At 41.6% G+C, this 27,111-nt stretch overlaps 1 protein-coding gene and 1 long non-coding RNA gene across 5 annotated transcripts in view; one reads left to right on the top strand and one right to left on the bottom strand.

Annotated features, from left to right (window-relative positions):
- RASGRP1 (RAS guanyl releasing protein 1) overlaps window positions 1-27,111 on the bottom strand; it is an 85,978-nt gene that overhangs the window by 21,495 nt on the left and 37,372 nt on the right. For all 4 annotated transcript variants that reach the window (XR_012903418.1, XM_075927038.1, XM_075927040.1 and 1 more), the window contains 8 exons: window positions 23,085-23,142; window positions 20,193-20,324; window positions 18,594-18,747; window positions 14,547-14,720; window positions 12,543-12,659; window positions 11,753-12,028; window positions 7,227-7,307; window positions 3,088-3,192 (listed from right to left, as the gene is read on the bottom strand). Coding sequence is in view for 3 of the 4 variants with exons in the window: in XM_075927038.1 (XP_075783153.1) it covers window positions 3,088-3,192; window positions 7,227-7,307; window positions 11,753-12,028; window positions 12,543-12,659; window positions 14,547-14,720; window positions 18,594-18,747; window positions 20,193-20,324; window positions 23,085-23,142 (1,097 nt within the window). In the remaining variant the exon portion in view is untranslated. The remainder of the gene's footprint in view (window positions 1-3,087; window positions 3,193-7,226; window positions 7,308-11,752; window positions 12,029-12,542; window positions 12,660-14,546; window positions 14,721-18,593; window positions 18,748-20,192; window positions 20,325-23,084; window positions 23,143-27,111) is intronic.
- The window catches only part of LOC112547395 (uncharacterized), a 151,143-nt gene that overhangs the window by 14,742 nt on the left and 109,290 nt on the right, over window positions 1-27,111 (top strand). The window lies entirely within an intron of this gene.

The following is a 27,111-nucleotide window of genomic DNA, read 5'->3' on the forward strand; positions in this document are numbered from 1 at the left end:
GTTATTAAGTGTAAAATAAGCTTTAAGGGTTTCTTCAAAACAGTGCCAGGACCTCTCTCACTGGCTACCCTGCTTAAGTCTATGGAAGCATTGTACATTCTGGATATGTCGAACCAAAAGATAAATTCAAACAACACGGATGCAATTCTGTACTGGCCCATAGCATATGCAATCCCACTGACACTTCCCTTCCACAAATCCCTTTGTTTTTCACACCTGGTCCCTCTCTTCTCCCCCCCCCCCCCCCCCCAATCCCCAAACCACTAAGGACAGGTCTACTCACAAGGACTGCACCAACATAGCCCACCTTTTTAAAACAGGAGCAGGCATGTGTGTGTGTGCACAAAATCTCCCAGAGCTAGATCTCGGTAATAAAACCAAAATAGTTGCTCAGATTATTTTATTGGGGCAGCTCTAAATTGGAGGGAGTGTCAAGTCAATGGAGTAGCACCACAGACACGAATGTACATCAGTTCAAGTAATCCTACCACCTCTAGCCTACCCTGCAGCAGTCACTGACTCCCTGAGCTGCGGTGACCTTTTAGCATTCCATGTCTAGGCATCAGCTTGTTCCAAAGTGACTGTGACTTTAAGATGCTTTACATACTCCCAAAAGTCCCACTTGCTCAAGACACCAGCCCAGCAAGCCATTGCCAATCTTTCAGAGTTTTCTTGGGATTGCCAAAGGGGCTAGAATGCCTAGCACATGTGTCTAAACCTAAAAGTAGAGAACAGACTTCTTCACTCTGGGGGGCAAGATGTATGCATAAATAGAGCTCAAAAACTCACCCAAAACAAGGTTGTCTGTCAGTGCCTGCCATACAAGAGAGCAGCTCTAAGCTTAGGAGCTTCCTTTTGATTGTCAGTGCGTGCTCCCTTTGTTATTTGAAACCAGGCAGAAATAGCTATGGGAGAGAACAGAAGTGTCCTTCCCTTTTCTATATCACTCTAGCTCCACTCCAAACACTGTTTACCATTTCTTCTGCTTTCCCTGCTTGGTGTCTTCTGCCTTCTCTCACACATCACCACATGCCACTCTCTCAGTTTGGGATGCCAGGTTCTCCAACCCTTACAAATGCTCACTAAAATCCTCTCCATGCAAGCAAGACTGCACACCACTAGTGAGGATTTCTGCACCTGTGCAAGTGCAACAATGTGAAGCCACTCAATCAAAATAAAGGGATTGAGTTAATGACTGCAATACAACTAGCACCTGCACAACTTGTGTATACAAGCCAAGAGTTTCCTTCTTGTAGGTGGCCAACTCTGAAAAATCCTTAAGCACACATGCTTAACCCTGAGTGCATGGGCAGTCCCAGTGACATCAGTTGAACTGCCCACACACTTAAAAACCAGGCTGAATTAAGGCCAATTCTGCAACCCTTGCAGCCATTTAGTAGCACAATTGAAGATGATGTGGCTACTTGTATCTATTAATAGAGCCCTGCAAATTTGTGGATATCAGCTTTATAGCCACAGGTATCTGCATCTGGGGATGTGTGGATGTGGATATGTGTAGATCATTTTTGCAGATGGTGGATACAAGATGAATCTCTCTTGTCCAGCAGCCTTGGGTCCAGAGTGGTCCTGAACAAGGGAATTTACCAGTCCTGGGGAGATCAGGCATCTGCGCTCTCCTGGGGCTTCCCTCTTGGCTGCTACTCCAGAAAAACCTGGAGGCGTGACCTTCTCTGGCTCACCTGCCTGGCTCTGCTGCCCCCCCCCCCCCCCCGCCTGTTCCCAGGGCTCTGCTTCCTGCCCCACACAGGGTGGCACCTGCTCCCAGGAATCCCCAGCTCACTGGCCCTGCAGGCTGCAGGCCAGCTTTGCTCCCAGCCACACTCAACCTCTGCGGCTGGAGCTGTCTGCTCTAGCAACAATTGTGGTCCTCCTGGACCATGGATGTTGCCGGACAGAGTCCCAGATGAGAGAGGTTCAATCGGTACCAATTTTGTATCTGTGCAGGGCTCTATTAAATATAAGGGTTGCAGAATTAGGTCCTAAATCCTCATTTTAAAAGTTCCTCTCATTAAACTCTTGCTAAGCAATTTGTGGAAAAGCATGTGAAACACTAGCATGGACCATAGCTCTTTAATCCCGCTCATTCATTTAACCATTTTAACTCTGGGCTTGTTGCTTGGCCTGCTACCCAACCCTACCATGACTGTGTAGTCCCTCCGTGGCCGTGGGGTCCTGATGGCCTCTTCGTAGCCAGGGCTGCCCCAGCCTACTACTGATAGATGCCATTGGAGATTACTGGCAGGGTCCAGTTAACCATTAAGCATACTGGTATGCCTCAAGCTTACCAGTGTGCTTAATAGTTTGTTTACTGGTTAACCGTTTTAACATCTCTAACAGGGCTTACTCAAGTTTCTCAGGTTCCACCCTGCCCGCCACAGCTCTGCTAACTGTTCTCAAAGTAGAAGGCCCCAGTTTTGGAAGCTGATTGATCCACAGCCCTATTTAAACCCAGCACAGGAACAGGAAGCTGTCTATGAACTAGGATCCACTTTGCTATTGACTGCTTTTGCTACTCTGGCTTCACTTCCTGGTATCCTGAACTGGCACAACTCTGGTTCCTGATATGTGGTTCTTCATGTTAATCTTCTGCTTCTTACTTCCTGGCAACCTGACCCTGATTGCCTTCTGACATTTAACTCTTGTTTTGCCTTTTGGCCGGTCTCAGACTGACTTCTTGGTAGGTGACCTGGCCTGACTCCTGCTTTGATCACCACCTCAGAATGCTCAGGTCCCAGTTACGATAAATACACTGCATCAATACTAACTTTTGCAGAGAATGAATGTGTGCTGAACTGGGTAATCTGAGTATTTTAGTCTCCTAAACAATAACTACTTGCAACCCCAGTTTAAGTAGCAGTGCAGTTCGATGATACCTCTGAGGGGATTGTAACTACTATAACAACTTTCAAACAATGCAATGTTTTAAACATTGTTTACAAACAGGCACAGTACAGTTTTGAAGATGTCTGGTTTTCAGTACAGTTTTGAAGATGTCTGCAGCTAATCATTACTTTTATTATTATATACAAGACATAATCAAATATACATAGTACTTTGGCCACTTACATCTACCATTCTCTGAACGTGTTTGCTGATTGTCTTTGGATCAGGTTTTGGAGCTACGCCTGAGGCCCAGTCTGCAACTACAGGTGGTTTGGAAGGTGTCAATGGCTAAAAATAAACATCATAAAAACTTATTACCATCTCATCATATGTTCAATATCCAAGTTCTTTCCATTGTCTAACAGATGTGTAAGAATGGCTAGCCAGGATCAAAGTGGTGCACCCAGTAGCCTGTCTCTTGACAGGGTCAATACTAGATACCCAAGAGGAACATCTTCACTGAGCTATCTACATTGATACTTAGGTCTTTTCCCTAAGGTGTTGTTACAGTTAATTCAGAGCTCAGTAAGGTGGGTAAGTAGTTCAAATTACTTTTGCCAAGGTACAGTCCCTTGTTGTTCCTTCCTCCCACACACACACACAAACCAATCTACCATCATGTTGCCTACTCATCCACCCTTATTGGCTAACTCTGCAATTCCTTACATGATGTTTGTCTTGATTAGCTTAAAAACTTGTGTCATCTGTAGTTTGCTACTCTATATTTTACCCCTTGCTGCAGCTCAGTAAGTATATATTGAACACCACCTGTCTTAGTATGGAGCCGTGGCATCCTGTTAAACTTTTGCCATAAAACAAAGTGACCACTTTATTTCTCTTTTTTAATCTGAGTTTCTGCTTCCTCACAATATTGCGTGTCCCACTCCATAACTATTTAATTTACTCAGCAGTCTTTTGTGAAGGACTTGGTCACAGGCTTTTTCTACTAGCAATTGATGATGCATAATTTTCCTTTATAACAGCTGTTAGTCTTTATATCATGCCCCCCCCCTTTTTTTTACACTATTGTTGTTTCAACCCATTTACCAGGAACAGCAGTAATTTCCCCAGTACTGCTACATTACACCCTATGTATTTTGATTAACAATAGATCAGTTTAAAAAAAACTTATGAGTGACTTTATAAGACCTCAATACCTAGAAGCAAAGAAATCAAGGTCATGAAACAGCATCGGCCATCAGGCCTGACAAACTCACTGCACCTAACACATTTAGCTATGATCTTTGAAAAATCATGGCAGACAGGGGAGATTCCAGAAGACTGGAAAAGGGCAAATATTGTGCCCATCTATAAAAAGGGGAATAAGAACAACCCAGGAAACTATAGACCGGTCAGTTTAACGTCTGTCCCAGGGAAGATAATGGAGCAGGTAATTAAGGAAATCCTATGCAAACACTTGGAAGGTAATAAAGTGATAGGGAATAGCCAGCATGGGTTTGTGAAGAACAAGTCATGCCAAACTAATCTGATAGCTTTCTTTGATAAGATAACGAGCCTTGTGGATAAGGGAGAAGCGGTGGATGTCATATACCTAGACTTTAGTAAGGCATTTGATACGGTCTCGCATGATATTCTTATTGATAAACTAGGCAAATATAACTTAGATAGGGCCACGATAAGGTGGGTGCATAATTGGCTGGATAACCGTAGTCAGAGAGTTGTTGTTAACGGTTCTAAATCCTGCTGGAAAGGGATAACAAGTGGAGTTCCTCAAGGGTCTGTTTTGGGACCCGTACTGTTCAATATCTTCATCAATGATGTAGATATTGGGATAGAGAGTACGCTTATTAAGTTTGCAGATGATACCAAACTGGGTGGGGTTGCGACTTCTTTGGAGGATAGGGACATAATTCAAAATGACCTTAGCAAGTTAGAGAAATGGTCAGAGGTAAACAGGATGAGGTTTAATAAAGAGAAATGCAAAGTGCTCCACTTAGGAAGGAACAATCAGTTCCATACATACAAGATGGGAAGCGACTGTCTAGGAAGGAGCATGGCAGAAAGGGATCTAGGGGTCATAGTGGACCACAAGTTGAATATGAGTCAACAGTGTGATGCTGTTGCAAAAAAAGCAAATATGATTCTAGGTTGTATCAACAGGTGTGTTGTAAACAAAACTCGTGAAGTCATTCTGCCGCTCTACTCTGCACTAGTTAGGCCTCAGTTGGAGTACTGTGTCCAGTTCTGGGCGCCACATTTCAAGAAAGATGTGGAGAAATTGGAAAGGGTACAGAGAAGAGCGACAAGAATGATTAAAGGTCTAGAGAACATGACCTATGAAGCCAGGCTTCATGAACTGGGCTTGTTTAGTTTGGAAAAAAGAAGATTAAGGGGGGATATGATCGCGGTTTTCAAATATCTAAAAGGGTGTCACAAGGAGGAAGGAGAAAATTTGTTCCTCTTGGTTTCTGAGGACAGGACAAGGAGTAATGGGCTTAAAGTGCAGCAGGGGAGGTTTAGATTGGACATTAGGAAAAAATTCCTAACTGTCAGGGTGGTCAAATATTGGAATAAATTGCGAAGGGAGGTGGTGGAATCTCCCTCTCTGGAGATATTTAAAAACAGGTTAGATAGACATCTGTCAGGGATGGTGTAGGTGGAGCTTGGTCCTGCCTTGAGGGCGGGGGGCTGGACTCGACCTCTTGAGGTCCCTTCCAGTCCTATTATTCTATGATTCTATGATTGGTGTCATTGTGCTTCTCTGGAAAGAATATTGCATCAGGTGTCAGTTGAAAAAAATACTTCTTTCATACTGGTCATCACCATTAGACAGTTGTGAGTGTATACTGAAAATATGTGTAAACTAGGCATGCCTGATAGATAAAGTTTATCTAGTGAATGGAATGTTGATTTATCTGTCAGCCTTAGGTCTCTAATCAGCATTGTAAAAGCCAAACAAAAGTCAACAGGAAAAGCAGATTAACAGAAGGATGAGAAAACAGCCTTAGCATAGATAAGATAATATGGCATGACTTCTGCATGCTAGCAGAGAAGAACTTTGACTGGGGACGATGGTAAAGAATACTTTTCAAAGGTTTTCTTGAACATAGGTGGGGAAGGACGCTTTGTGCATTCATCACTAAAGGAGCAAAGATGCCAATGCCTTTCGGACTCGTGGATTCTCGGTTTAGGATGCTGAGGGGCAACTTTAGGAGAGAAACTCAAACAAGGATGGCAGCCTGTCAAGTTAAATCTTAGTCACCAGAAAGTGCTATACTTTCATTTGTAACCATTTTCTGTTTCTATTATCTTTGCAGTTTCAGTTAAGCCTGTTCACTTTTAATAAACTTATTCTTGGGTTTACTGTAACTTCATCTCAGCGCTCTAATATTACAGTAAAAGTGTGAATCCTCAGAAGAGCTGGTCTATTCGGTCTCTCTGGAGTCAGTGGACTTGGTAAGCTTTGTGAGAATCTGGTGACAGTGTCTGGTGAAGGCTCTTCTGGGGAGGGGATTGGAAATGGGGGTGTATCAAGTTTTACCTGTAAGGCAAAATAAAGGCTGGCAGAGTCCTAAGGCATTTGTTTGGCTGGCTAACCAACTGGAATGGCAGGGTGCTGTTACTTGGTTCAGCATCAACAAATCTCTCTTTTGTAAAGGCAACGAGCGGGCTAACAAAGTGACTAACATTCTGCATGCCCTGAGTGTCATGGTAAGCTGCTTTCTTTTTCATGTTTATAAAAAGAAAAATTGAAAAAAGTAAAATTTATAAATTATAAAAATGCCCCGGGGCAGATTGTTGGAATTACTAGAGGTCTGATGCTATAGCGGAATTAGAATTCACTATCAATGCGACAACTCAGGGGCCTGATGTTGTCATTAATGCTAGTATAAATCACCACATATAGCCGGTCCCCGACTTACGAACGAGTTACGTTCCAAGCACTTGGTCGTAACTCGATGTGTTCGTAAGTCGGACCCCATTCATTTCAATGGGACTGCGCTGTTCGTAAGTATGGATCGCTGTTCATAAGTCCGGGCCGTGCTTAATGGGAGGCTGGTAATAAGTGCGGCTGATCGTACGTCGATGCATTTGTAAGTCGCGGACCGGCTGTATTAAATTCAAGTATATCATTTGAAATAAATGGGGTTACACTGGCATCATCAGAATGAGAGGAGACGCAGGCCCATAAAAAGAGATATTACTATTTTGCTTCACGCTGTGTTATTTGTTTCTAACAATATACCACAAACATGTCTGTTTCTTTAATGAGCCATAGCCTAAACCAAAGTGTCTGCCACCGATGAAATGAATATGTTGTTAAATCAAGGTTAAGGTTAAGGTTCTGGAAAGACTCTTACTGCAGCTCGGTGGCTTCTTGGCTCTCGTGCATATGACAGCTCATATATTTCATCTTCAGTGTAGTAAAGATCAAGTGACAGCTGAAAAACACAGAACTAGATTAGTCTCTAAGCAGTTGCTGTTATTCTGTGGGTTTAGTTGTTTCTGGTGCACCTGCCACTTACTGGTGAACTAACTGTTAAAGGCTGTGCTACAAAAACATGCATTCCGAGAACATGCATTCAAAGCCTGGCTGCTGATAGCAATTTGAAACGGGCGCATTTCCAAACATCAGTCTGTAGTCTCCATTGCCTGAGAAACGAACACAAGCACAATCAGCTATCTGCATCTAACTGTGTGAGTTAATAAGTGGTCTGATAATCTGTTTTCTCGATGATATTAAAATGGTGGTTCTATTACATCCCTGAGAGATGTCTGCCTATCTGTATTTGTGAGTCAAACTCTATTTTGGTAGATTTGTCTTTAATAACTATCCAAAAAATTTAGTCCAAAATTAGGTTTTTGTGCAACAAATTTATTTCTCAATATTCTAATTATTTAGAATTAATTTCAATATAGATTTTATTCAAGTATGCCACACACAGACTACTTCTTTCTTTAGACTTATATTTAACTAGCCTCTCCGAATGGATATGGCTCCCACAGACTTCTGTGACCTTTTCTTTCCTCACCCCCCCTTCCCACTGCATGCCCAAAAAAAAAAAAAAAAAAAAAAAAAAAAAAAGGAGAAAAGTAATTGAAGCTGTATAGGTCATTTTTAGCACTACTGAGATATCCACATATTTGGGGAAGTTGTTCTCAAGGACTACTGAGTTTCTTGCTGAGTTGGCTATCTGTGGATATGACATAGTATCTCTTGATTTCCATATGCTCTTCCTCGTGTAGGGGAATCCATTTTTAATTGGTTTCTCAGGGGCTCTCTACCTTTGGCCTGTTATAGAAATCAGAAAAATACTTTACCCCACTCGATAAGTACTGTATCTGTATGGGCAGAAGTCAGGGTGTGTGTGAAGGGTCCAAACGCACCCGCCCCTTCCACTCCGTTCTGTGCTGCACAATAGACCCACGGTGCCACCCCATCAGCTACCGCCTCACCAACCTGTCCCTCCACTGTGCCCAAAGTGCCCACCAGGGCCATGCAACCAAAGCAATTCCCTCGCCCTCCAGGCTGGGTCCAGCTAGTCAATCAGAAAGAACGTTCTGAAGTACATGTTGTCCTTAACATGCTCAGTTCTGGGGAGATGCCTGCAAAAACCATTCTCCCAGAGACCATGGAAAGGGCAGCTGGAACAGGCACTTCCTACACAGCTGTTTTTAGTACAAGCCCAAAAGTGTTGACCTGGGCTCAGAGGCTTGCTGCTGCAGTACTGTGACAGGCTGTCTCTCCTCTCCCCTCCCCTCCTATGGGTGAGGTTAAGGCTGTCAAGCAGCAGTGCATGGAGGTGCCCTGAGCTGTCAGTCAAGAAAGAGTGACCAGTAGATACATTAATGCAGCAGACTTAATCTCTGCAGACTTTGCTTTGAAATTAGGCAGCACATTCCTAAATAGCTGGTGTTCTGTGACCACTGCTTCTGGCAATAATGAGACCTGTTTTGCTGTTCCCTTTTGTCCCCCACACTGGTTGTTGTATGACCTGTTGTCTCATCACATACTTAGACTGTAAAACCGTAGCAAGAGGTGCTGCCTTAGTGTGTATGAACATGACTATTTTGCAGCTCGACCTGCTGTGTTGGCTGCTTCCCCACCTGCACTAGCACAGAGCTGCCAGGGCCAGCAAGGAGGAGTGCTTCCTCACTGGCCATGGCAGCTTCCTTGCTGGGGCCAGCAGGCAGAGGCACTTGTCCACCAGCCATGGCTGCTCCCTACTGGGGACAGTAGGGAGAGGCACTACCCTACCAGCTGCAACACCTTCAGTGCTTGCGAAGAGGAATCCTCTGATGCATCCCTGAGCCCTGCATGGGGCTTAATGGGAAACTATGTGGTTGCGCTGCTTTGTGGGAACTTAAGCTTCATGCTATTGCCCTTCACCTCAGTCTGTACTGTCAGCTTGAAATCTGCAGTTTCAAATTAATCAAATCCAGCTGGGATCAGAAAAAGCAGGGTAAGTACATGCCAGAGCCAGAAGATAGGGATTGCTTATTCACAGCAAGAACCCTGGTGTTACCACTATTTAAAAAGGGGCTGTTTTTGCACCGGATATGCAAGAATTTAAAAAGAACTTATCTGCATCCCCTTTCACCTTTGTTTCTGAAAATATTCTAGTAAATAAGAGGAGCGATAGAGGCACAGTAGGAAACAGCATGAGCATGGTCTGAAGCAGTCTCTGCTTGTGCCGCTTCTGCTGCGATTTTGCTTTTGCTATGTACAAGAGCTCCAGTATTCCTCTGCTGGCCCTGCGCTCCCTGTGGGGCTTCCGCTTTGAACTGCAGCAAGAGCCCAGCAGGCAGAGGCGCCCTTATAGACTAATTGAATTGTTGATGGAAATCCCATCGCCTAGTCTGTTAGTTAATTAATCTAAATGTAACATCCTTAGCACGCGGGCAGTCCCAGTGATATAGCTACTTTCTGCTTGAAGTATGTATTTAATTGCTTTGCTGAAACAGGGTCTGTAAACTGAAAGCAAAACTGGCCCATCTTGTTAAATTGAAAGCTGCTAAAAATAAACAGCACAACCGGGGAAAAGCAAATATGTATTAAAAATTCGTCATAGTTTTGTAACACTCTAGGAGCATCTAGCATCTTAGAATCATACAGGCTGGAAGAGGCCTTGAGTGGACATCTTGTCTGCTCCCCTCTACTCAAAGGCAGGACTAAGAATTATCTAGACTATCCCTGGCAGGTGTTTGTCTAACCCAGGGCTACTCAACACGTGGCCCGCAGGCCACATGCAGCCCACAGTGAGGTTTGGTTTACATGAGGCTCAACAAGTGCCCTGCGGGTTGGATCCTTTGAACATGGCTTCCTCTGGGAACACGCTCCACAATGATGAGGCATTTCCAAGGTGGGGTGAGTATTGAAAGATGCAAGCAGGCGGGGAGGAGCTGGCTGGAACAGATGGGTATAGGATATCAACATTTTTAGCGCCCAGGGAGGAAGTGCCGGGGCATTGTGAGAAGTGCTTTGTATTCATGCCTGTCATTGTGAAAGAAGCTATTTGCATATATATTTGCATGTATATGCAACCACACTTAAGTTGTAGCCCTTGGCATGTGCTGTGAGTATCACTGTGGCCCCTGGGGCTTCCAAAGTTGAGTAGCCCTGGTCTAACCTGCTCTTAAAAATCTTCACTTATGGAGATTCCCCCCACCTTCCCAGCTGCAGATCTGAAATATTAAGGGACTGAGCACCTGGAGCGCAAAGATGCCAGGTCAGTCCCTGCTCCCGTGGGCAATGGGTGAGCCCTCATAACCCCCCCCCCCCCCCCCCCCCGCCACTCTACATGTCAAGCATTACACTGTTTTGCTGGGACCCGGCGCAAGCCGGAATGAGCGCTGCAATGGCGATCTTTATCGACTAATCTAGTAGTCGATAAAAAAAAATCTAACAACTACTCGGTTAGGAAAAAGTAACCACATTTTGACATCCTTAGTCCAATCTAAACCTCTCTTGCTACAATTTAAGCCCACTATTTCTAGCCCTATCCTCTGAGGTTAAGAACAACTTTTCTCCCTCCTCCTTGTAACAACTTTTTATGTATGAAAATAATTATGTCTCTTCTCACAGTCTTCTCTTTAAAATAAATCCAGTTTTTAAAATCTTCCCCCATAAGTCAGCTTTTCTAGACCTTTAATCATTTGTGACTAAAACACGGCTATTAAGAACCATCCATATCCCTTACTTAACTTGGATATTGTCCCTGCTGTAGAAGTAACATTTGTCCTGGAGTAGACATTTCTGAAAGAACCACCAGCAACACGCGCTAACTGCAGACAATCTTTACTGGTACCATCTAGCAGCTTCACAAAGAAAAGTGCGATATCCCTCAGAACTGAGGTACGTTTATGCCAACAGCATCACATGATGCCTCCCCTTTCTCATGTTGAAGCACACAGCAACTACTATGAATAACAGGCACAGCAAACCTCTCCACTGCACTTTTAAGACTTTTCTAGCATCTTTTATCCTTCCCAGAGCATCCAGGGAGTAAAGGCAACTCTGCCCCTAATTACTGCCTCCTTAGTGAAAGTGTGCAGGAGGTGCTTGTTAATGTAGAAGAGCAGAGACAAATGTATTCATTCCATCCCATAGAGATAACCCCAAGCAGACAACCAAACAACCTGTATTATCAACCACCTCTTCCTATGCTGCCAGGTAAGTTAAGCTAACCTTTTAGCTCCCACTACTTTTCTTTTTAACTCATGTCCTCACTGGGACTACTGTACAACTCCTACCATGCCCCCAAAATCCTGTGATTTTTTTTTTAAATATTAGCTGTAAAAAAGTATATATTTAGCTTTAAACCCTTGAGAAATGCGTGAAAAGCCATTCAAAATAAGATGTGATTCTGTGATCTTACAAACCTACCGTGAGCAGATGAACAAGATCCTTATTAGCTTCTAGGGGAGGGATCATCTCCTGGAGTTGTATTAATTCATTTATGTGGTTATACAGAGATTGCAGTTTATGCACATTAATTTTTTGGTCCTCTAAGTAGTTTGGCATGGCCTCATAAAGGGAGATTAGGTCTTTCAGGTGGACCCCAAGGATTGGGATCTTAAAGTTAGTGCACTCATTGTAAGCACGTCGATAACTGTCATAATTCCTATAAGATGAGAGCAGTTCTGTCATTTCATTAAACACCTAAAGAAAACAAAGTAGCAAAATTAATTGCATTTTCTTTGTTCATCATTTGTTCATGTGAACCTTGTCATCTCTTCAGGTGGTATGGGGACAGCCCATGTTATTGTTCACTGACTTGCATTTATTCTCCAAAAAGCCAAACCAGCAAGCAACAAAGTAACTCTAACAGTCTAAATCTTTTGGCTTCAAAGGAAACCTACAATACAACTGCTTACACAAATATTACTGTCATTTCATACTATTTTCAAAAAGCAATTAATCAGTATTTTCCGATTCTGAAGCACTTAATCATTCAGATTTTAGCTTCACAAAGTGAGCTGATTTTTAACTAGATAGCCTTAAATATACAGCCTAAAGTCACTAATTTCCCCTCACTTCCCTCCCCCATTTCCATCATCATATATTCGGAATCTTTTAATCTGTAAATGTAATTGGGAAAACATTAAAAATTGTTTGTCTGAATGTTATCCAATCTATACTGTATGCTTATGATACTGATGAGAGCCATACTGACCTTATTGACCTCATGAGGAACATAAGAACTTGTTTCTTTGAGTCTGGAGATGGAGCTGTGACAGAGGCCTCCTATAACAGCCATTAAAGTATTGAAATTCTGCAACTGGTGGAGCTTCTGTATTGATAAACAACAGCAATTACTTAGGGTCTGAAATTGTGAAATGTAATACATCCTAAATATTTTCTCATTTTTAGCTGGGGTTCTGGGTACCATAGGTTCTATGGAGTTCCTAACAGTTTCCTTTCTAGCACATCATACTTAGATACCATGTAGGCCCGTCATAGTAGTCATTACATAGGCTTCATTTTATAGCTTTGTTTCACGTTATATGGATCTATTTTCACAAGCTTTTTTATAGCAACTGATAGTTATTAAAATGTATTCTATATTTGGGATTATAAATTAGTAAGAAATTGTTTATAAGTTAGTAATAAATTGTTTACAAATCGTCTTTTTAACTTTTTAAGTCTGTAAGAACATCCTGCCTGTTCCTTTCTAAGAGAAATTGCTTTCTCTAAAATGAACTGTCCTTTGTGTAACTGAGGAATGTGAGAAGACAAAAGACAGAAGACTCCAGCACCAGATGTTCAACATGGATAACTAGGTGGTGTGAACTCAGGCACCCGTCAAACTCAGGATGGCTCAAGAGGGGCAGAATTGACTCTAAAGCAAAAGGCATACACCTGTGAGTGAGATCTGTGAATGAGATAAACCAGCTGCAGTCACTCCCAGGATCTGATGGAGCATGACAACGGAAGCAGCCTTGAGGTAAACACCTATCAACAATTACATGACTCTAACATGACATTGCAAAGCCCATAGACTAAAGTTGGGAATCAAAACCATAAAAGTGGGGTGTGAAGCCATAAAGCCTTAGGTTAGTCCTATGAAGACAATTTTGGAGGATTAGACTCTAGCAGACAGAACCCGGCTCCTTCCTTGTACCCAGCCTAACTGGTCACTATGCTGGCCAGAAGCACCACTATAATGCCAGCTGCAGGACATGCACGTGCGAGCATGCGCACGCGCTGTTTTTGCAATAAACATGGTGAATTGCCTTTTCCCCTGAAAAAGATTTTGTGCGCTTCTTATAAGCATCACAACCATTTTTAAACAATCCTACTCCATTTTTATAATCGAGCATTGGTTGAGAGTGGTGGGTGAGCTCTTTCTTTACACAAAAAGTCTCTTTTTCCTGCGAGCAGGGGGAATCTCCAAAGGACACCTCTATTCAGTGCAAAAGTAAGATTTTAATCATGTTCAGACTCAAGATTCTTCTGAACAGGTGCATTGTTCTCTTTATCAGAGTAATTCTCCAGCAATAGGGTCTCTAAGGGTATGTTCACATTTCATTCCTCTTCCGAGAGAGGAATGAAAATGCAGACACCCGAAATTGCAAATGAAGTGCGGATTTGAATTTCCCGTGCTTCATTTGCATAATTGCGGACCGCTGCTTTTCTGAAATAGCGTCTTTTGAGACAACAAACGCGGTCCCCGCGGGGTTATTTCAACAGAAATCCCCTCCTTTGAAATAACCCTTGCTTCTCAAAAAACGAGGGACCACATTTGTTGTCTCTAAAGATGCTATTCCGGAAAAGCGGCGGTCCGTGATTGTGCAAATGAAGCGTGGGAAATTCAAATCCGTGCTTCATTTGCAATTTTGGGTGTCTGCACTTGCATTCCGCTCTCGAAAGAGGAATGCAATGTAGACATACCCTAAATAGTGACACCGCTGGAAGATGAAGGAAAAGTATTGAATGGTTCAAAAGGAAATCTAGCTGCTTTGGGCAAACAGGTCAGCATTATAGGCCTCCAGGGAGAAGACTTATGCCACTGAAGAGAAGGTGATATGTGAGCATTTGGTAAAAAACAGAGACCACTGCCAATTCTCCCTCCCAGATGACCCCATTGGAGAGTACAAGTAGTGGTGAAGGAGGAATAATTAAAGGGCTGAGTGCTTCAAAGAAAATGCAAACACAAAAAAGTCAAAGTGAAACTGACCTGTGCAACATGAATAAACTTGATGAACACTTCAGCCCGAAGCTGTGGTGTTGGCCTACTGAGTACCATGAGCTGCACCCACTGGGAGATACCATTACAAAGAGCAATGGACCTTTCCATTGTTGGATTCTCCTTTACGCAGCTGTTTACAATGTAATTCTGGTAATCTGAGAACTAAAAAAATAACAGCAACAAAATTAAACATAATCCAAAAGTTGGTGTGCCTGTGTGCAGATACAGATCTTCTTGGTAAATGAAACACATGTTATATATTTATCTATGTGGTGGGAATCTTCCCCTATCCCAAACCTCCACTCAGCACAAGGAGGTAGAGATGCTCCCCAAACTGTCTTTCACTATACACCCATTCCAAAGGAAACCCACGGAGGTGAATTAACCAAATATTACAGCCATCTCACAGTCACCACTCATGTTAACTATACAAAGGTGCAGAAGCCCTGCCTAACGTAGATGCCTTTAATTTACATTAGCCTGCAATATGTGGCTGTGCATCTTGCCAAGGCTGTTTGTGTCTGAACCCTGCACTCATGTCAGTCTGAGGGAGAATACAGGAGGTGGGTGAAAAGCATCCCCCAGGGGTCCACCAATCTTAGTGGCAAACTGGCAAGAGAACAAGAATGGGGAGAAATACAGGCCCTTCAATCCTGCATTCCCAACTGGCATGGCCTAGAATGCTCAGTCTGGCTTCAAGCCTTCTGACACAGAAGCTCCAGCTTTTGTTATAACTCAGATTGGCAAGAGAGGCACATGTACTTGTCCCACCTTCAACAATTTCATGGATTCACCCCAGGAAAGTTAGAGTGAGGGTAATGACTCAATCTAGCCCTTAGAGAAATGATTTAGCTTTTAGAAACTTAAATTCTCTCCAATTTCCCTTGAGGCACTGATTCTGATCTCACTTACGCTCGTGCAAAAAAAGGAGCAATTCCACTGAAGTCAACATAGATTCAGAATCAGGCCTGTGACTTCTTATTTTGCCATACAACTTGCAACAATGTCTTATTTAAATGTAACCACAATATGGTCAAAAGTGTAAGGGATCACTTGCACTTGTTACAACAATCAAGAAAGAATGCTCATCTTTATCATAGTCACTTTGCTCATCAAGGTCAAGAGAGAGATCTGATTCCATTTGTTGAACCAATGTCTAGCCTTTTGAATTTCCACAATACTTTAGAATCATTTAATATGCAAGTATTTGATTAATCCTGGAACAATCCAAACTGTGGAAAAAATAGACTCAGATTGACACTCCATACATCAATTCTGACTTGATTTTGTATTGAGTGGAAATTTTAATTTCTTTAGAAAGCCAATAAGAACAGAAACTGGAGAAGATGGATCTGTAACAAAGTAATAAATTGTCAGCTCATAAGGCTGCATTATGTTCCACACAGCCTCTCTCTTATCTTTCAACTAATAAGTGCTATTAAGAGTTTAAAATCCATGTAAAAAAGCAGAGATGACAACCTTGCTTTGTTCCCTTTGCTAAATTAAAAATGGAAGAAATATTAACACTAATAAGCAGAGTTGTCTGTGAGATTACAGAGTATTCATAGGCACTGTTTGAATTTTGGATCAAAGCCAGATTTGGTAGTAACATGGAACCCAAGCAATCACTCTACAGAGCCGAGTAATTTTTTCAGTATTTAACTATATAATTATTGCCTCTGTATTGGTTTAAGTATAATAACAAATAAGTTTGATCAGATTATCTTGGTTACCAGAAGTAGTTCTTCCTGGAAAAGGCCAGAAGGTTTCCCTATAAATGTTGGGCACATTTTTAAATATGTCTTAGACAAGACATCAGAAGAATGTTAGTGTCTGCATTTATCGTCAAGGTTATTTAACAAAGTTGGAATGGAAAGTAATTTTGCACAGAGCAAATAAACGTTAATTTCATTCAAAGTAAAACATGCCTTTTCATCTGTGACTTGCATTTGTCTTAAGAACAAACACAGTTCCTCTGACCCAAACTGAACAAGTCAAAGGCTGAATGAAATAACAGAAAACAGCTTAGATTCAGAAATGCCCATCTGGGACATCTGAGTTCTAAGGTCATTTTGTTCTTGCTCTAGACTGTAGCACTGGAGCAATGATGTTTTCAGCTTGGAGCATTTCAGTATCAGTCATTCAAGAGCCCATCTTGGTATTTCGCTAGATAATTATGATTGGGAATCTATTAACCATCCTGTTACAAGGTTGCATCCCACAACTATATAGGAGTGGAATTCAAATGGCAAAATTGTCCCCCCAAATGCTGGGGGCATTCAGCAAGTGAAATCTCATAGACCTGATTTCTGAGTACTTGCTTCAGAGAGCGTGAAATGTTTTTTTTTTTTTCTGAAATGGAAACCACCCCAATTCTTGTAACACTGTTAAACAGAGTTTACCAGTATGCAATCTTAAAAAATGTCTCATTCTATCTCTCTCCTGAAATTCAAATGGTTTGGCTATTTCAATATTTAAGACCTACAGAGATCATCACACCCTGCAAACACACACATGGGTTATCCCACCATTCCATCACAACTCCAATTGTTCTTAACACCAGCACCTTTTGCCATGATAACTGGACATGCTCAGAGAATTAAACATGGGCATTAACACATTTGAATAGAATGACTAGAAGTTAAAGCCAAACAAATTAAATAAGAAAAAGTTGGTGGGTGGGTAAGTGAAAAAAAATCAAACGTAATTTAACTTCTGGCACAAACTACCAAGACAAGTGGTGGATTCTCATTCTCTCTCATTCGCTCTCTCTCTCTCTAGACTAAATGCCTTTTTGGAAGTTACGCCATGGTCAGACACAGGCTATTGGACACAATACAGGAAATACTAGATAAACATTAATGATCTGATGGTAACTTCTAGCGTTAGAATGAATCTATGAATAATTATACTCCTGTTAGCATTACATCATCTAATCTGCATACTCTCTCCCATAAGAGTGACAGATCTTAAGCTACAATAGTAGAGAGGTATTCTGCGAGGAGTTAAAGAACTATATTGTTTAATGGACAAAGCACTCTCTCTTCTTTACCAAGGTTCCAGTGAACTAAATTTTAAGTTCATATCACACAGCTAAGAAACTGGCTGAAAACTATGAAGGAACCAAGGCTGTGACTGTGCATCATACTTGTTATTCCCATTAATCATTAATTAGTGTCTGCAGAGAGCTTTGAAAATGTTAAGCATTATATAAGCATTAAGTATTATTACTGCCTACGGGAAGGACCCTATGCGTAAATGCATGACTTCAGTCCCAAGGCTGTTAAATTTTAACATAACATATGAGGAGTCATGTATCTGAAGCTTAAAATAAAGTGCATGACTAGGAGAGATTTTTTTGCAACCTGTTCAACATCCCTCTAACTGCAAAATTTACACTTCAGTTTCTAGTGCTACCATCCAAACAATGAGTCTCTTTGTTCTTTTAGCTGTGCACCTTATCTCGGGTGCAGGGAAAGGATAAACTGTACCCACAAACACTCCGCCCCTCCTGGCTGTTTTGAATCTGCTATGCATTCTTTTGTTTGACAGCTAAGGAGTATCAAACAATACTGGCCTTTTCTTTAATGTTGTGACAAACTTGGGAAAAAAAAGACAGGGCAGCTCCAATTGGCCTGTTTAAAACGAAGTGTTGCTTCAGTATTTCAGGATCGTCCAGGAACCCTTGTGAAGAAGTGTTGCAATGACTCTCTGCTGTCATAGTAGGTCTGTATCCCTCCTACAGTGCTTTGCTCTCTCCATTCTCCAGTCTCCCTAACCCTCTATACCACTTCTATCACTTTAAACACTGTTCTTCAACCTCACCTTCCTGAACCAACCTATTCTTTGAATACAAGGAGGGTCAAACTGTCTGTCCTCTCCATCCAGTGCTAGCTCTCCCAACCCAACGCACACATTTCTTGACAAAAACAAAAGCTTCTTGACAAAAACAAAGGATCAGGATGGAAGTGAATCTAACCGCATGCAGAGAAAGTTAATTGTTTTGTTTCTCCTGGACAAAAACTGATCACTTACTGATATTCTTCGGAAGGACTTAAATTCAAGATAGGTGAGGTGGTCTGATAGCTCTTCTGGTTCTAGATGATCAAAGAGAAGCGAGACTTTCCTTTTCTTACTGGTGTTGGGTTTTATCCGCTGTGTAAGTTTTCGGGACCAATCCCGGGAATTTCTTTTTATGAAAAAAAAAATGTACACTAAGTGAGGTTGCTTTCTGCAGAAAAATTAATTTACATTTCCCCAAAACCTGGTGGCATCAGTTGCATGATTAATTGCAAATGAAAACCAATGCATGATTTGAATTTCAAAAGAGCAATTTCTTTATACTCATTATGAAGGATGGATAAAATGACATATGCATGGTAGTTGCAGCCATATTGGTCCCAGATATTAGAGGGACAAGGTGTGTGAGGTAATATCTTTTACTGGAAGGTGGTCCAATAAAAGAGATTATGACAAGAGCCCTGCTGAATGTTTTTAGCATGCATTTGTAAAGTACCCTTTAAAGATAGTAAAAATACAGTATGAAACAGAATACAGTCATAGTGACATCTCCTCAATATTGCTGTGTCTAACTCTCCCGTTTGCTGTATCCATTGGATCAAGGCTCAGTCCCATTAAAGTCAATGGCCTCTGATTCCAGTGGCAACAGGTCTTGATCAGTCCATTATACCTTCTTATTGCCCCTTATTGTCTTCCTGGGCAGCTCAACTAAATCTCATATAGAAGTCTATTCACAATGAACAGCTATGACTTGTGGATCAAATTCTGCTGCCTGTTTCTCACTCTTATTTAACAATGGGACAAATCTCTTCTCAGGAGAGAGCCCTGTGAGATACAGCTCCTGTGCACTTTATTTTTCTAGGTGTTCTGGGCTCTAATCTTGAGCAGATAGTAAGACCAGAAAAAAAATATAAAATAACATTTAGAATTAGACCGGGGTAGGCAATAAGCAGCTTGTGGCCCAGATGTGGTTCGCCAAGGCTAACCCCTTTATTTACCTGTGCATCTGTAGATACAGCCGTTCACAGCTGCGGATTGCCATTTCCAGCCAATGGGAGCAGCAGGAAGTGGCACAGACAGGGACTCTACTTCTCACAGCTCCCATAGTCCAGATACCCTGGCAAAATGCCCTTATTGCTTATCCCTGAATTAGAGATAATGAAATGAACTTTATATTGTCTCCCCAGAAATCTGAACTTTGGCTTTAAAAAAAGTACACTGTTTTATCTCATGTACACTCCGAGTAAAAGTATGTTCTCCTTTCTGGCTGCCCTTTCAAGGAATTAAGTGTTTTCAAACCTTTCCTCCCTTAGTCTTCTGTGTTCCTTCAAATGAAGTTCACCCTTTCAGAAGATCAGCATCAGATATCAGCAACAATTAAGTTAAACTTAAGACATATTTTGAGAGCACTAATGGGACTTAAATTATCACATGCTGGATCTCTGCACAAGGTAAACATCACCCTTAGTAAACAGATTTTTTTTGTACATTGTTAATATAGGGCACATGGAAATATTCCTTGTCTAGATGTTGGAGATTGATTGCTATCATTTTAGGGATGTGAGATGGCAATATTGTTTTGTTTTCCAAACATATTAAAACGTTGACACTCACATTTGAGTTGTGTCAATTAGATGACAGTGTAACTCCTCACCATTAACTCTCACCAATTTCTGAAATTCCTCCATGGTTTTAGTTAGACTAGAATCCATTTTGAACATGATCCAGAACTCTGTTATCCAATACCTATTGAGAATGGAAAATATAATAATAAAATAAAGAAGTTTGCTGATTATTTTTGTAATTGAAACACCAGTAATGCTACAAGGCAAACATCCAGTCTGTTTTATTACTTATATTCTCCTTTGGTCACTCAGATTTTAAATTTGGCTTCAGAGTACACTGTTCTATCCAGAGAGACAGAGTTTATAATACAAGAATCAAACACTTGGATTGACACTACCAACTCTGTCGTAAAAACATAAGAATGACCATACAGAGTCAGATCAAAGGTCCATGTAGCCCGATACTCTGTTTTCTGACAGTGGCCAATGCCAAGTGCCCTAGAGGGAATGAACAGAACAGGTAATCATCAAGTAATCTATTTGGTCACCCATTCCCAATTTCTGGCAAACAGAGCCTAGAGACACCATCCCTGCCCATCCTGGCTAATAGTCATTGATGGACCTATCCTCCATGAATTTATATAGCTCTTTTTTTGAACCCTGTTAGTGTCTTGGCCTTCACAACATGCTCTGGCAAGGATTTCCACAGGTTGTCTGTCTATAGTGTGAAGAAGTACTTCCTTTTGTTTTGTTTTAAATCTGCTGTCTATTAATTTCATTTGGTTGCCCTTAGTTATTGTGTTATGGGAAAGCATAACTAACTCTTTTTTATTCACTTTCTTCACACCAGTCAGTCTACATATCTCTACCATATTCTCCCTTAGTCATCTCTTTTCCACACTGAAAAGTACCAATCTTATTAATCTCTCACCATGTGGCAGCCATTCCATATGCCTAATCTTTTTTGTTGCCCTTTTCTGAACTTTTTCCAATGCCAATAAACCTTTTTTTTTTTAGATGAGGCAACCACATTTCCATACAGTATTCAAAATGTGTACCATGGATTTATATAGAAGCAATAATATATTATCTATTTTATTCTATATCCCTTTCTTATTGATTCCCAACATTTTTGACCAGTCGATCGCGATTGATGGGTTGGTGACCACCGCCCTAAGGGATGTCTTTATCTGAGCCATATGCTCCTCTACACCTGTTGGCTTTCCTCCAGCCCTTAGTTTAAAAACTTCTCTAGGATCTTTTAATTGTGAGTGCCAGGAATCTGGTTCCATTTTGGGTTAGGTGGAGCCCATCCTTCCTGTATAGGCTCCCCCTTTCCCAAAAGTTTCCCCAGTTTCTAATAAGTGTAAATCCCACCTCCCTAAACCATCATCTCATCCATGCTTTGACACTCTGCCTGTCTGTTTGGCCCTGCACATGAAAACTGCTAGCATTTCAGAGAATGCTACCACGGAGGTCCTGGATTTCAATCTCTTACCTAGTAGCCTAAATTTAACCTGCAGGACCTCTCTTCTATCCTTTCCTGTGTCGTTGGTATCTACATGTACCATGACCATCAGATCTTTCCCAGCGCTACACATACATTTACCTAGATGTCTCAAGAGATCCACAATCTTCGTACCAAGCAAGCCACCATGTGGTTTTCACGATGATCACAGACCCTCCACTATGTTTCTAATGATCAGATCCCCCATTAGTAACAGCTGTCTTTTCCTAATAGCTGGTGTTCCCTCCCCCCGCAAGTATTTTCAGTAGAAGAGGATACCATATCATCTGGAAGGAGGGTCCCAACTATGGTATCATTTCTGGTTGGATGTTCTCCTTCCCTGAGACTTTCACCCTCCTCAAGAGTACAGAGGCTGTCTGATTAGAGGTGGAATCGCTCTACTTTTTCCTGAAAAGTCTCATCCATGTACTTCTCTAACTCCCTTAACACCTCCAGTTCAGCCACCCGGGTCTACAAAGCCAGAACTAGGAAATGTTATAGATAATATAGCTTACCTTAACAAGTACAAGGTATTTCCTGAGAAACAATGGCTTGTGAATGATATTCCATCTCATGTTTCCATTCAGCTTATTTGACTTGTAAGCCACATACATACAATACCTGGGTTTTCTCTAATAAATGAACATGAGTACACTCCTGTAGGTGTGTGCATCAGTTAATTTTACATGTGCGCAATTTGAAAATGTACTCCATAATGTCTTGTAAGTACCAAATTATTCTGCACCTCTTTTTGAAGTAATAAAATGGACACTATTAAAAAGCCAACATTTGCCAGCATCTATCAGTTATTTCCTGGTCTAAGTACTGATGAAAGCATTAGTCCTATGCAAACACTTTTGTCAAATGCTTATTCTTTAATTTAAAAAAAAAATCTTTAAACCAACATAGCAACCATTAAATTAAATGTAACAGAAGGAAAAGGAAATAAATTTCCAAGGGCAGCACTGCAATTGATTAAGTGGAGCTCCCTATTAAATGCAATGGAGAGTTGTGTTTCATACTGACACAGTCTCAATATCCAGCATTGCTTTATTTGAAAGAGAAAACTGTATGGTAACATAGGGCACCATTCAACCAATTGCTAGTCACTCTCAACTTTCAGTGACATCAATACAAGTTGAGGTGCTTAGGTTTTTGGAGGATCAGGCTCATAATCATGCACCAAGAAAATGGAGCTGATTTCATCCATTGATTTTAATGTATTTATACAAGACATCTGGCCATTGTTCATTGATCCTTAATGTTTTTCTTAAGCAGAAGGCCACTGAATCCCATTCCTCTTTTGAATGCTAACTTTAGAAATGCAAAGTCACTTTTATTTGTTGAATCACATAACTGACTTGAACAGTAGCTATAGCATTTCATTGTATTACTTATTTGCTTTCACAGATATAGTATGTAAAAAATTCTTACCTGATGAAATAGCATATCTTTACACAAAGCACGGATGATTTCTTTTCTAAAGCATCCAGATATGTAGAGCACTGTTAAGGATAACATGGTGGTTCATGCATGAGCAGAAACTTGGTATGTTCAGTATTTCTTGGGGCCTGATCCAATGCTTATTGACTAAAGCTAGTGGAACTTTCCCATTGCCTTCCATGGACATTGGCTCAGAGCTGTGATGCATATTATTCTTCTGAAATCGTTAGTGAAGGACAGATATAAATAGGATAGTTATAAATAGCACTGACATATTTCATCAAGTGCTGAGAGGTGTGAAGTAGTTAAATGAACCTTTGCTTTTTAGTTTGTTTCTTGGTAATTTGCTTCCCAATTTTCATTAGAACTTATCCATTCATACAACTTGTTAAAATACAAAACAAAAGATTATAAAATTAGTACTAAATTAATCAAGGACCATTTTTATAGAAAACTGCCCATTAACTGTTTGCTTTACCGGAGATAACATTGGGCAGAAATATTTTTGAAGTTTGAAATAAATTTATGAACTCCAAAGAGAATATTTACTTTTATTCTATAAATAGTAATTTATAGCTATGGAAGATCAGTTCAGGAAAGATATATTATGGGCAGTGTTTACTGTAAATTGGATTTGGGCGGCCATCCAGGAGAGATTCAAATGCCGCCTAGGTGATCAGCAGGGTGCCCACGGCTAGCAGAATGTATTTATGCTGATGATGCACATCTACATACACCTCAGTGCACATAAAAACCTCATTTTACACATGGATATACAAATTAGATGAGGGAACATTGATTATGAGCATTATGGATATTTTTCTCCTGCAGACCTTTTATGCATCATTTTGAGATATTGTGCACCTATTTAAAGAAGATAACTTACAAACTGTCCGAGGGTCAGGTCGGATCAAACCTAAATATGACCAAATCAACTGCAAATTAACCAGAGCTGGTCATGTAATTTTGAGACATGAAAACCAGTAAAGCTGGAAATTTGAAGGCAACTTCAAATACCTCAAAACCTAGATTAATTGAGCCATTCAAATCTGCTTTACTCTACCACTGGCTTTGCAAATATTTACATCTGGCTGTGAAGTCTGTGTGCGTGGAAGTTAAAAATTCACAAACTACCATAGATACTTGATCATAAGCCTCTTTGTTCATAAGCTGAACCCCTGCCCCAAGTTAAAAAGAATCTAAAAATCACAATCACCCTTTCATAAGCCGAATCTATATTAGCAGTTTGCAAACTTCTGGTCCCAGCTCATCAGCAGAAGCCACTCACACGTTGGGATGTTTTGTTTATCTGGAACATCTGCAGACATGGAGTCTTGTAGCTCCCAGTGTCTGAGAGTCACCATTTCTAGCCAATAGGAGCACATGCCACTTCCTGCAATTTCCATTGGCTGGGAACAGCAAACAGAAGCCAACGGGAGCTGAGGAGATCTGTGCTTGCAGACAATCCAGATACATAAAATGTCACAGCATGCTAGCGGTTTGTCCTGCTGGCCTGGGAACTGAAGTTTGCCAAACCCCCCAAATTAAAAAAAAAAATTAGTAAAATGCAATGATCCCCGCTCTTTACTGCATCATTTTTTACCAAAAAATTCAGATTTTGATTGCATATATACAGTAATTACATCCCTGACTGCAGAATGCCCAACTTCATAGTGAAAAGATGTAAAAAATTATTTTGTTCCATTATTTTAAAAAATTATCAGAAAGGAGTGGGGTCTGTTAGCCACAGCTTGAAGCAAATTTGAACTCAACTATTTACTGAAGAATTGATCACATGGTATATTTGTGTTGGTGTGGAATAAGTTCTCTTTGTTTCTACTACTATAGAGCAAAAACCCCTTATATAGACAGACACAGACAGACAGACAGACCCAATTCTGCATTCACCAGCAAAGATACTACTCCAATTGTAGATAGAGATGTAATAGTCGATTAACTGATTATCTGATAAGCAAAAGCTTATAGGTTAATGCTATAGACTACAGGCATTTCCCTCTCCTCCCCTCATAGGGGCTGCTGCCACCCTGCACTGTTGCCTCTATATCAGAGGCAGCAGCACAGGGCAACAGGCAGCTGGTCTGTGAAAGGAGCTGGTTTTTGAACTGGCTCTCCTCGCAGTCCAACTCCCGCCTGGTACCCTGTGCAGAGTGGCAGGAGACTCCTCCGGAGTGGGGCCGGAGTGCACTGGCTGCTAGCCCGGCTCCTTGGGACTATAGAATACAGGCAGTCCCCGGGTTACGTACAAGATAGGGACTGTAGGTTTGTTCTTAAGTTGAATCTGTATGTAAGTCGGAACTGGCCTCCAGATTCAGCCGCTGCTGAAACTGATCAGTTTCAACAGCGGCTGAATCTGGACGCCAGTTCTGACTTACATACAGATTCAACTTAAGAACCCCAGGCATCCCCAAGTCAGCTGCTGCTGAAACTGATCAGCGGCTGATTCCAGGAAGCCCCAGGGCAGAGGCTTCCTGTAGTCAGCAACTGGTCAGTTTCAGCAGCGGCTGACTTGGAGATGCCTGGGGCAGAGCAGCTGGGGTGCTCCTGGGTTGGTCCAGTAGCGCCAAGGAGCGGTGCTGCGGGACCAACCGGCAGCGCCCCACCTGCTCTACCACAGGCCCGGGGCTTTGCTCCACGTCTCCCTGGTCTGCTGGGGGGGGGGGGGGCACTAGCTGCGCCCCCCCCCCCCCCCAGCAGACCAGGGACATGGGGAGCAAAGCCGCAGCGGCGGCGGAGTCCCGCACCTCCCCGGCTTTGCCAGAGCAAAGCCTCAGAGGCGTGGGACCCCTCGCCTCCCCGGCTTTGCTCCAGGTGTCCCTGGTCTGCTGGAGAAGGTCCCCAGCAGACCAGAGGCACCGGGAGCAAAGCAGCAGCGGCGGCGGAGTCCCGCGCCTCCCCGGCTTTGCTCCGGGTGTCCCTGGTCTGCTGGAGATGGTCCTCAGCAGACCAGGGGCACCCGGAGCAGCTTTTCTCGCCCCGGAGGTAGAGGTGGCGGGACCGCTGCGCTCTGGGCGGTCCCACTGCCTGCGAGCTCCGGGGCGAGAAAGCCCCGTTCGTAAGTGCGGAAAAGACGGATCCGCGTAACTCGGGGACTGCCTGTAGTCAACTGACTGATAAGAATTCACGAGGTTACTTGACTATTCAATTTACCAATATTTAACATCCCTAGTTGTAGATAACTATTTTTATTATTGATTGAAAGCAGGATTGTTTTCTTGACTCTTGGAAGCAAGCTGCCTCTGTAAATTAGCTATTTGCTTGATTTACACTGTAAATAGTGGCTCCCTATCTTGTTATATCTGAGGGAATGCAGGACCCTAAATTAAATGCCACTTATTCTATATTCCAAAAAATAACTTTGATATATTGGCTCCTGCATGATGCAGGTATCTAGTGTAGTCGGACTACTAATTGTCATGGCAGGTCTGTTTTGTACAATTATGATAACTGGAAGACAATAAAAATTAGAGTTGTGGAGGAAAAGTACTAAATAAAACAAGTTGTACCAAGTAAATATCTGACTCATAAGTTCTTGGTATCTCTCAAGATTTGTCCCTAATTAGGTTATAATCTCTTAATTATGAACATCCAGTAAAGCCAACAGAGTTAAGTAGTATTTTCCATATCTAAGAAGTCTCTTGATAAGGGAGAGCAGTTGTGCCAGTATTCATATTCTTAGCATCTTTTTTATGATTGTCTGATAAGTCATTTTGTGGAAAGAGATTTTCACAAAACTTTTAAGTTTCTAAAACTCTATAATTAGACTGGGGATTGTTTAAAAAAAATTTACCCACTTCATTTTTTGATCATTTATTTGTATAGAGAAGATAATCCAAGATTTACTGCATATCTTTCAATGATTTTCAGATATAGACTAAGTTAGCATAATATGAAGATCTTTCCATTTATAAATAATTACAAATATGGGGTCTGAGATTGCAATGTAATCTGCTGGGGAGCCTTCTCCACCTACCTTCTCTCTTAGTTCACTGATCACATC

Source organism: Pelodiscus sinensis, chromosome 4 (genome assembly GCF_049634645.1).
Source record: "Pelodiscus sinensis isolate JC-2024 chromosome 4, ASM4963464v1, whole genome shotgun sequence".
Taxonomy (NCBI): Eukaryota; Metazoa; Chordata; order Testudines; family Trionychidae; genus Pelodiscus; species Pelodiscus sinensis.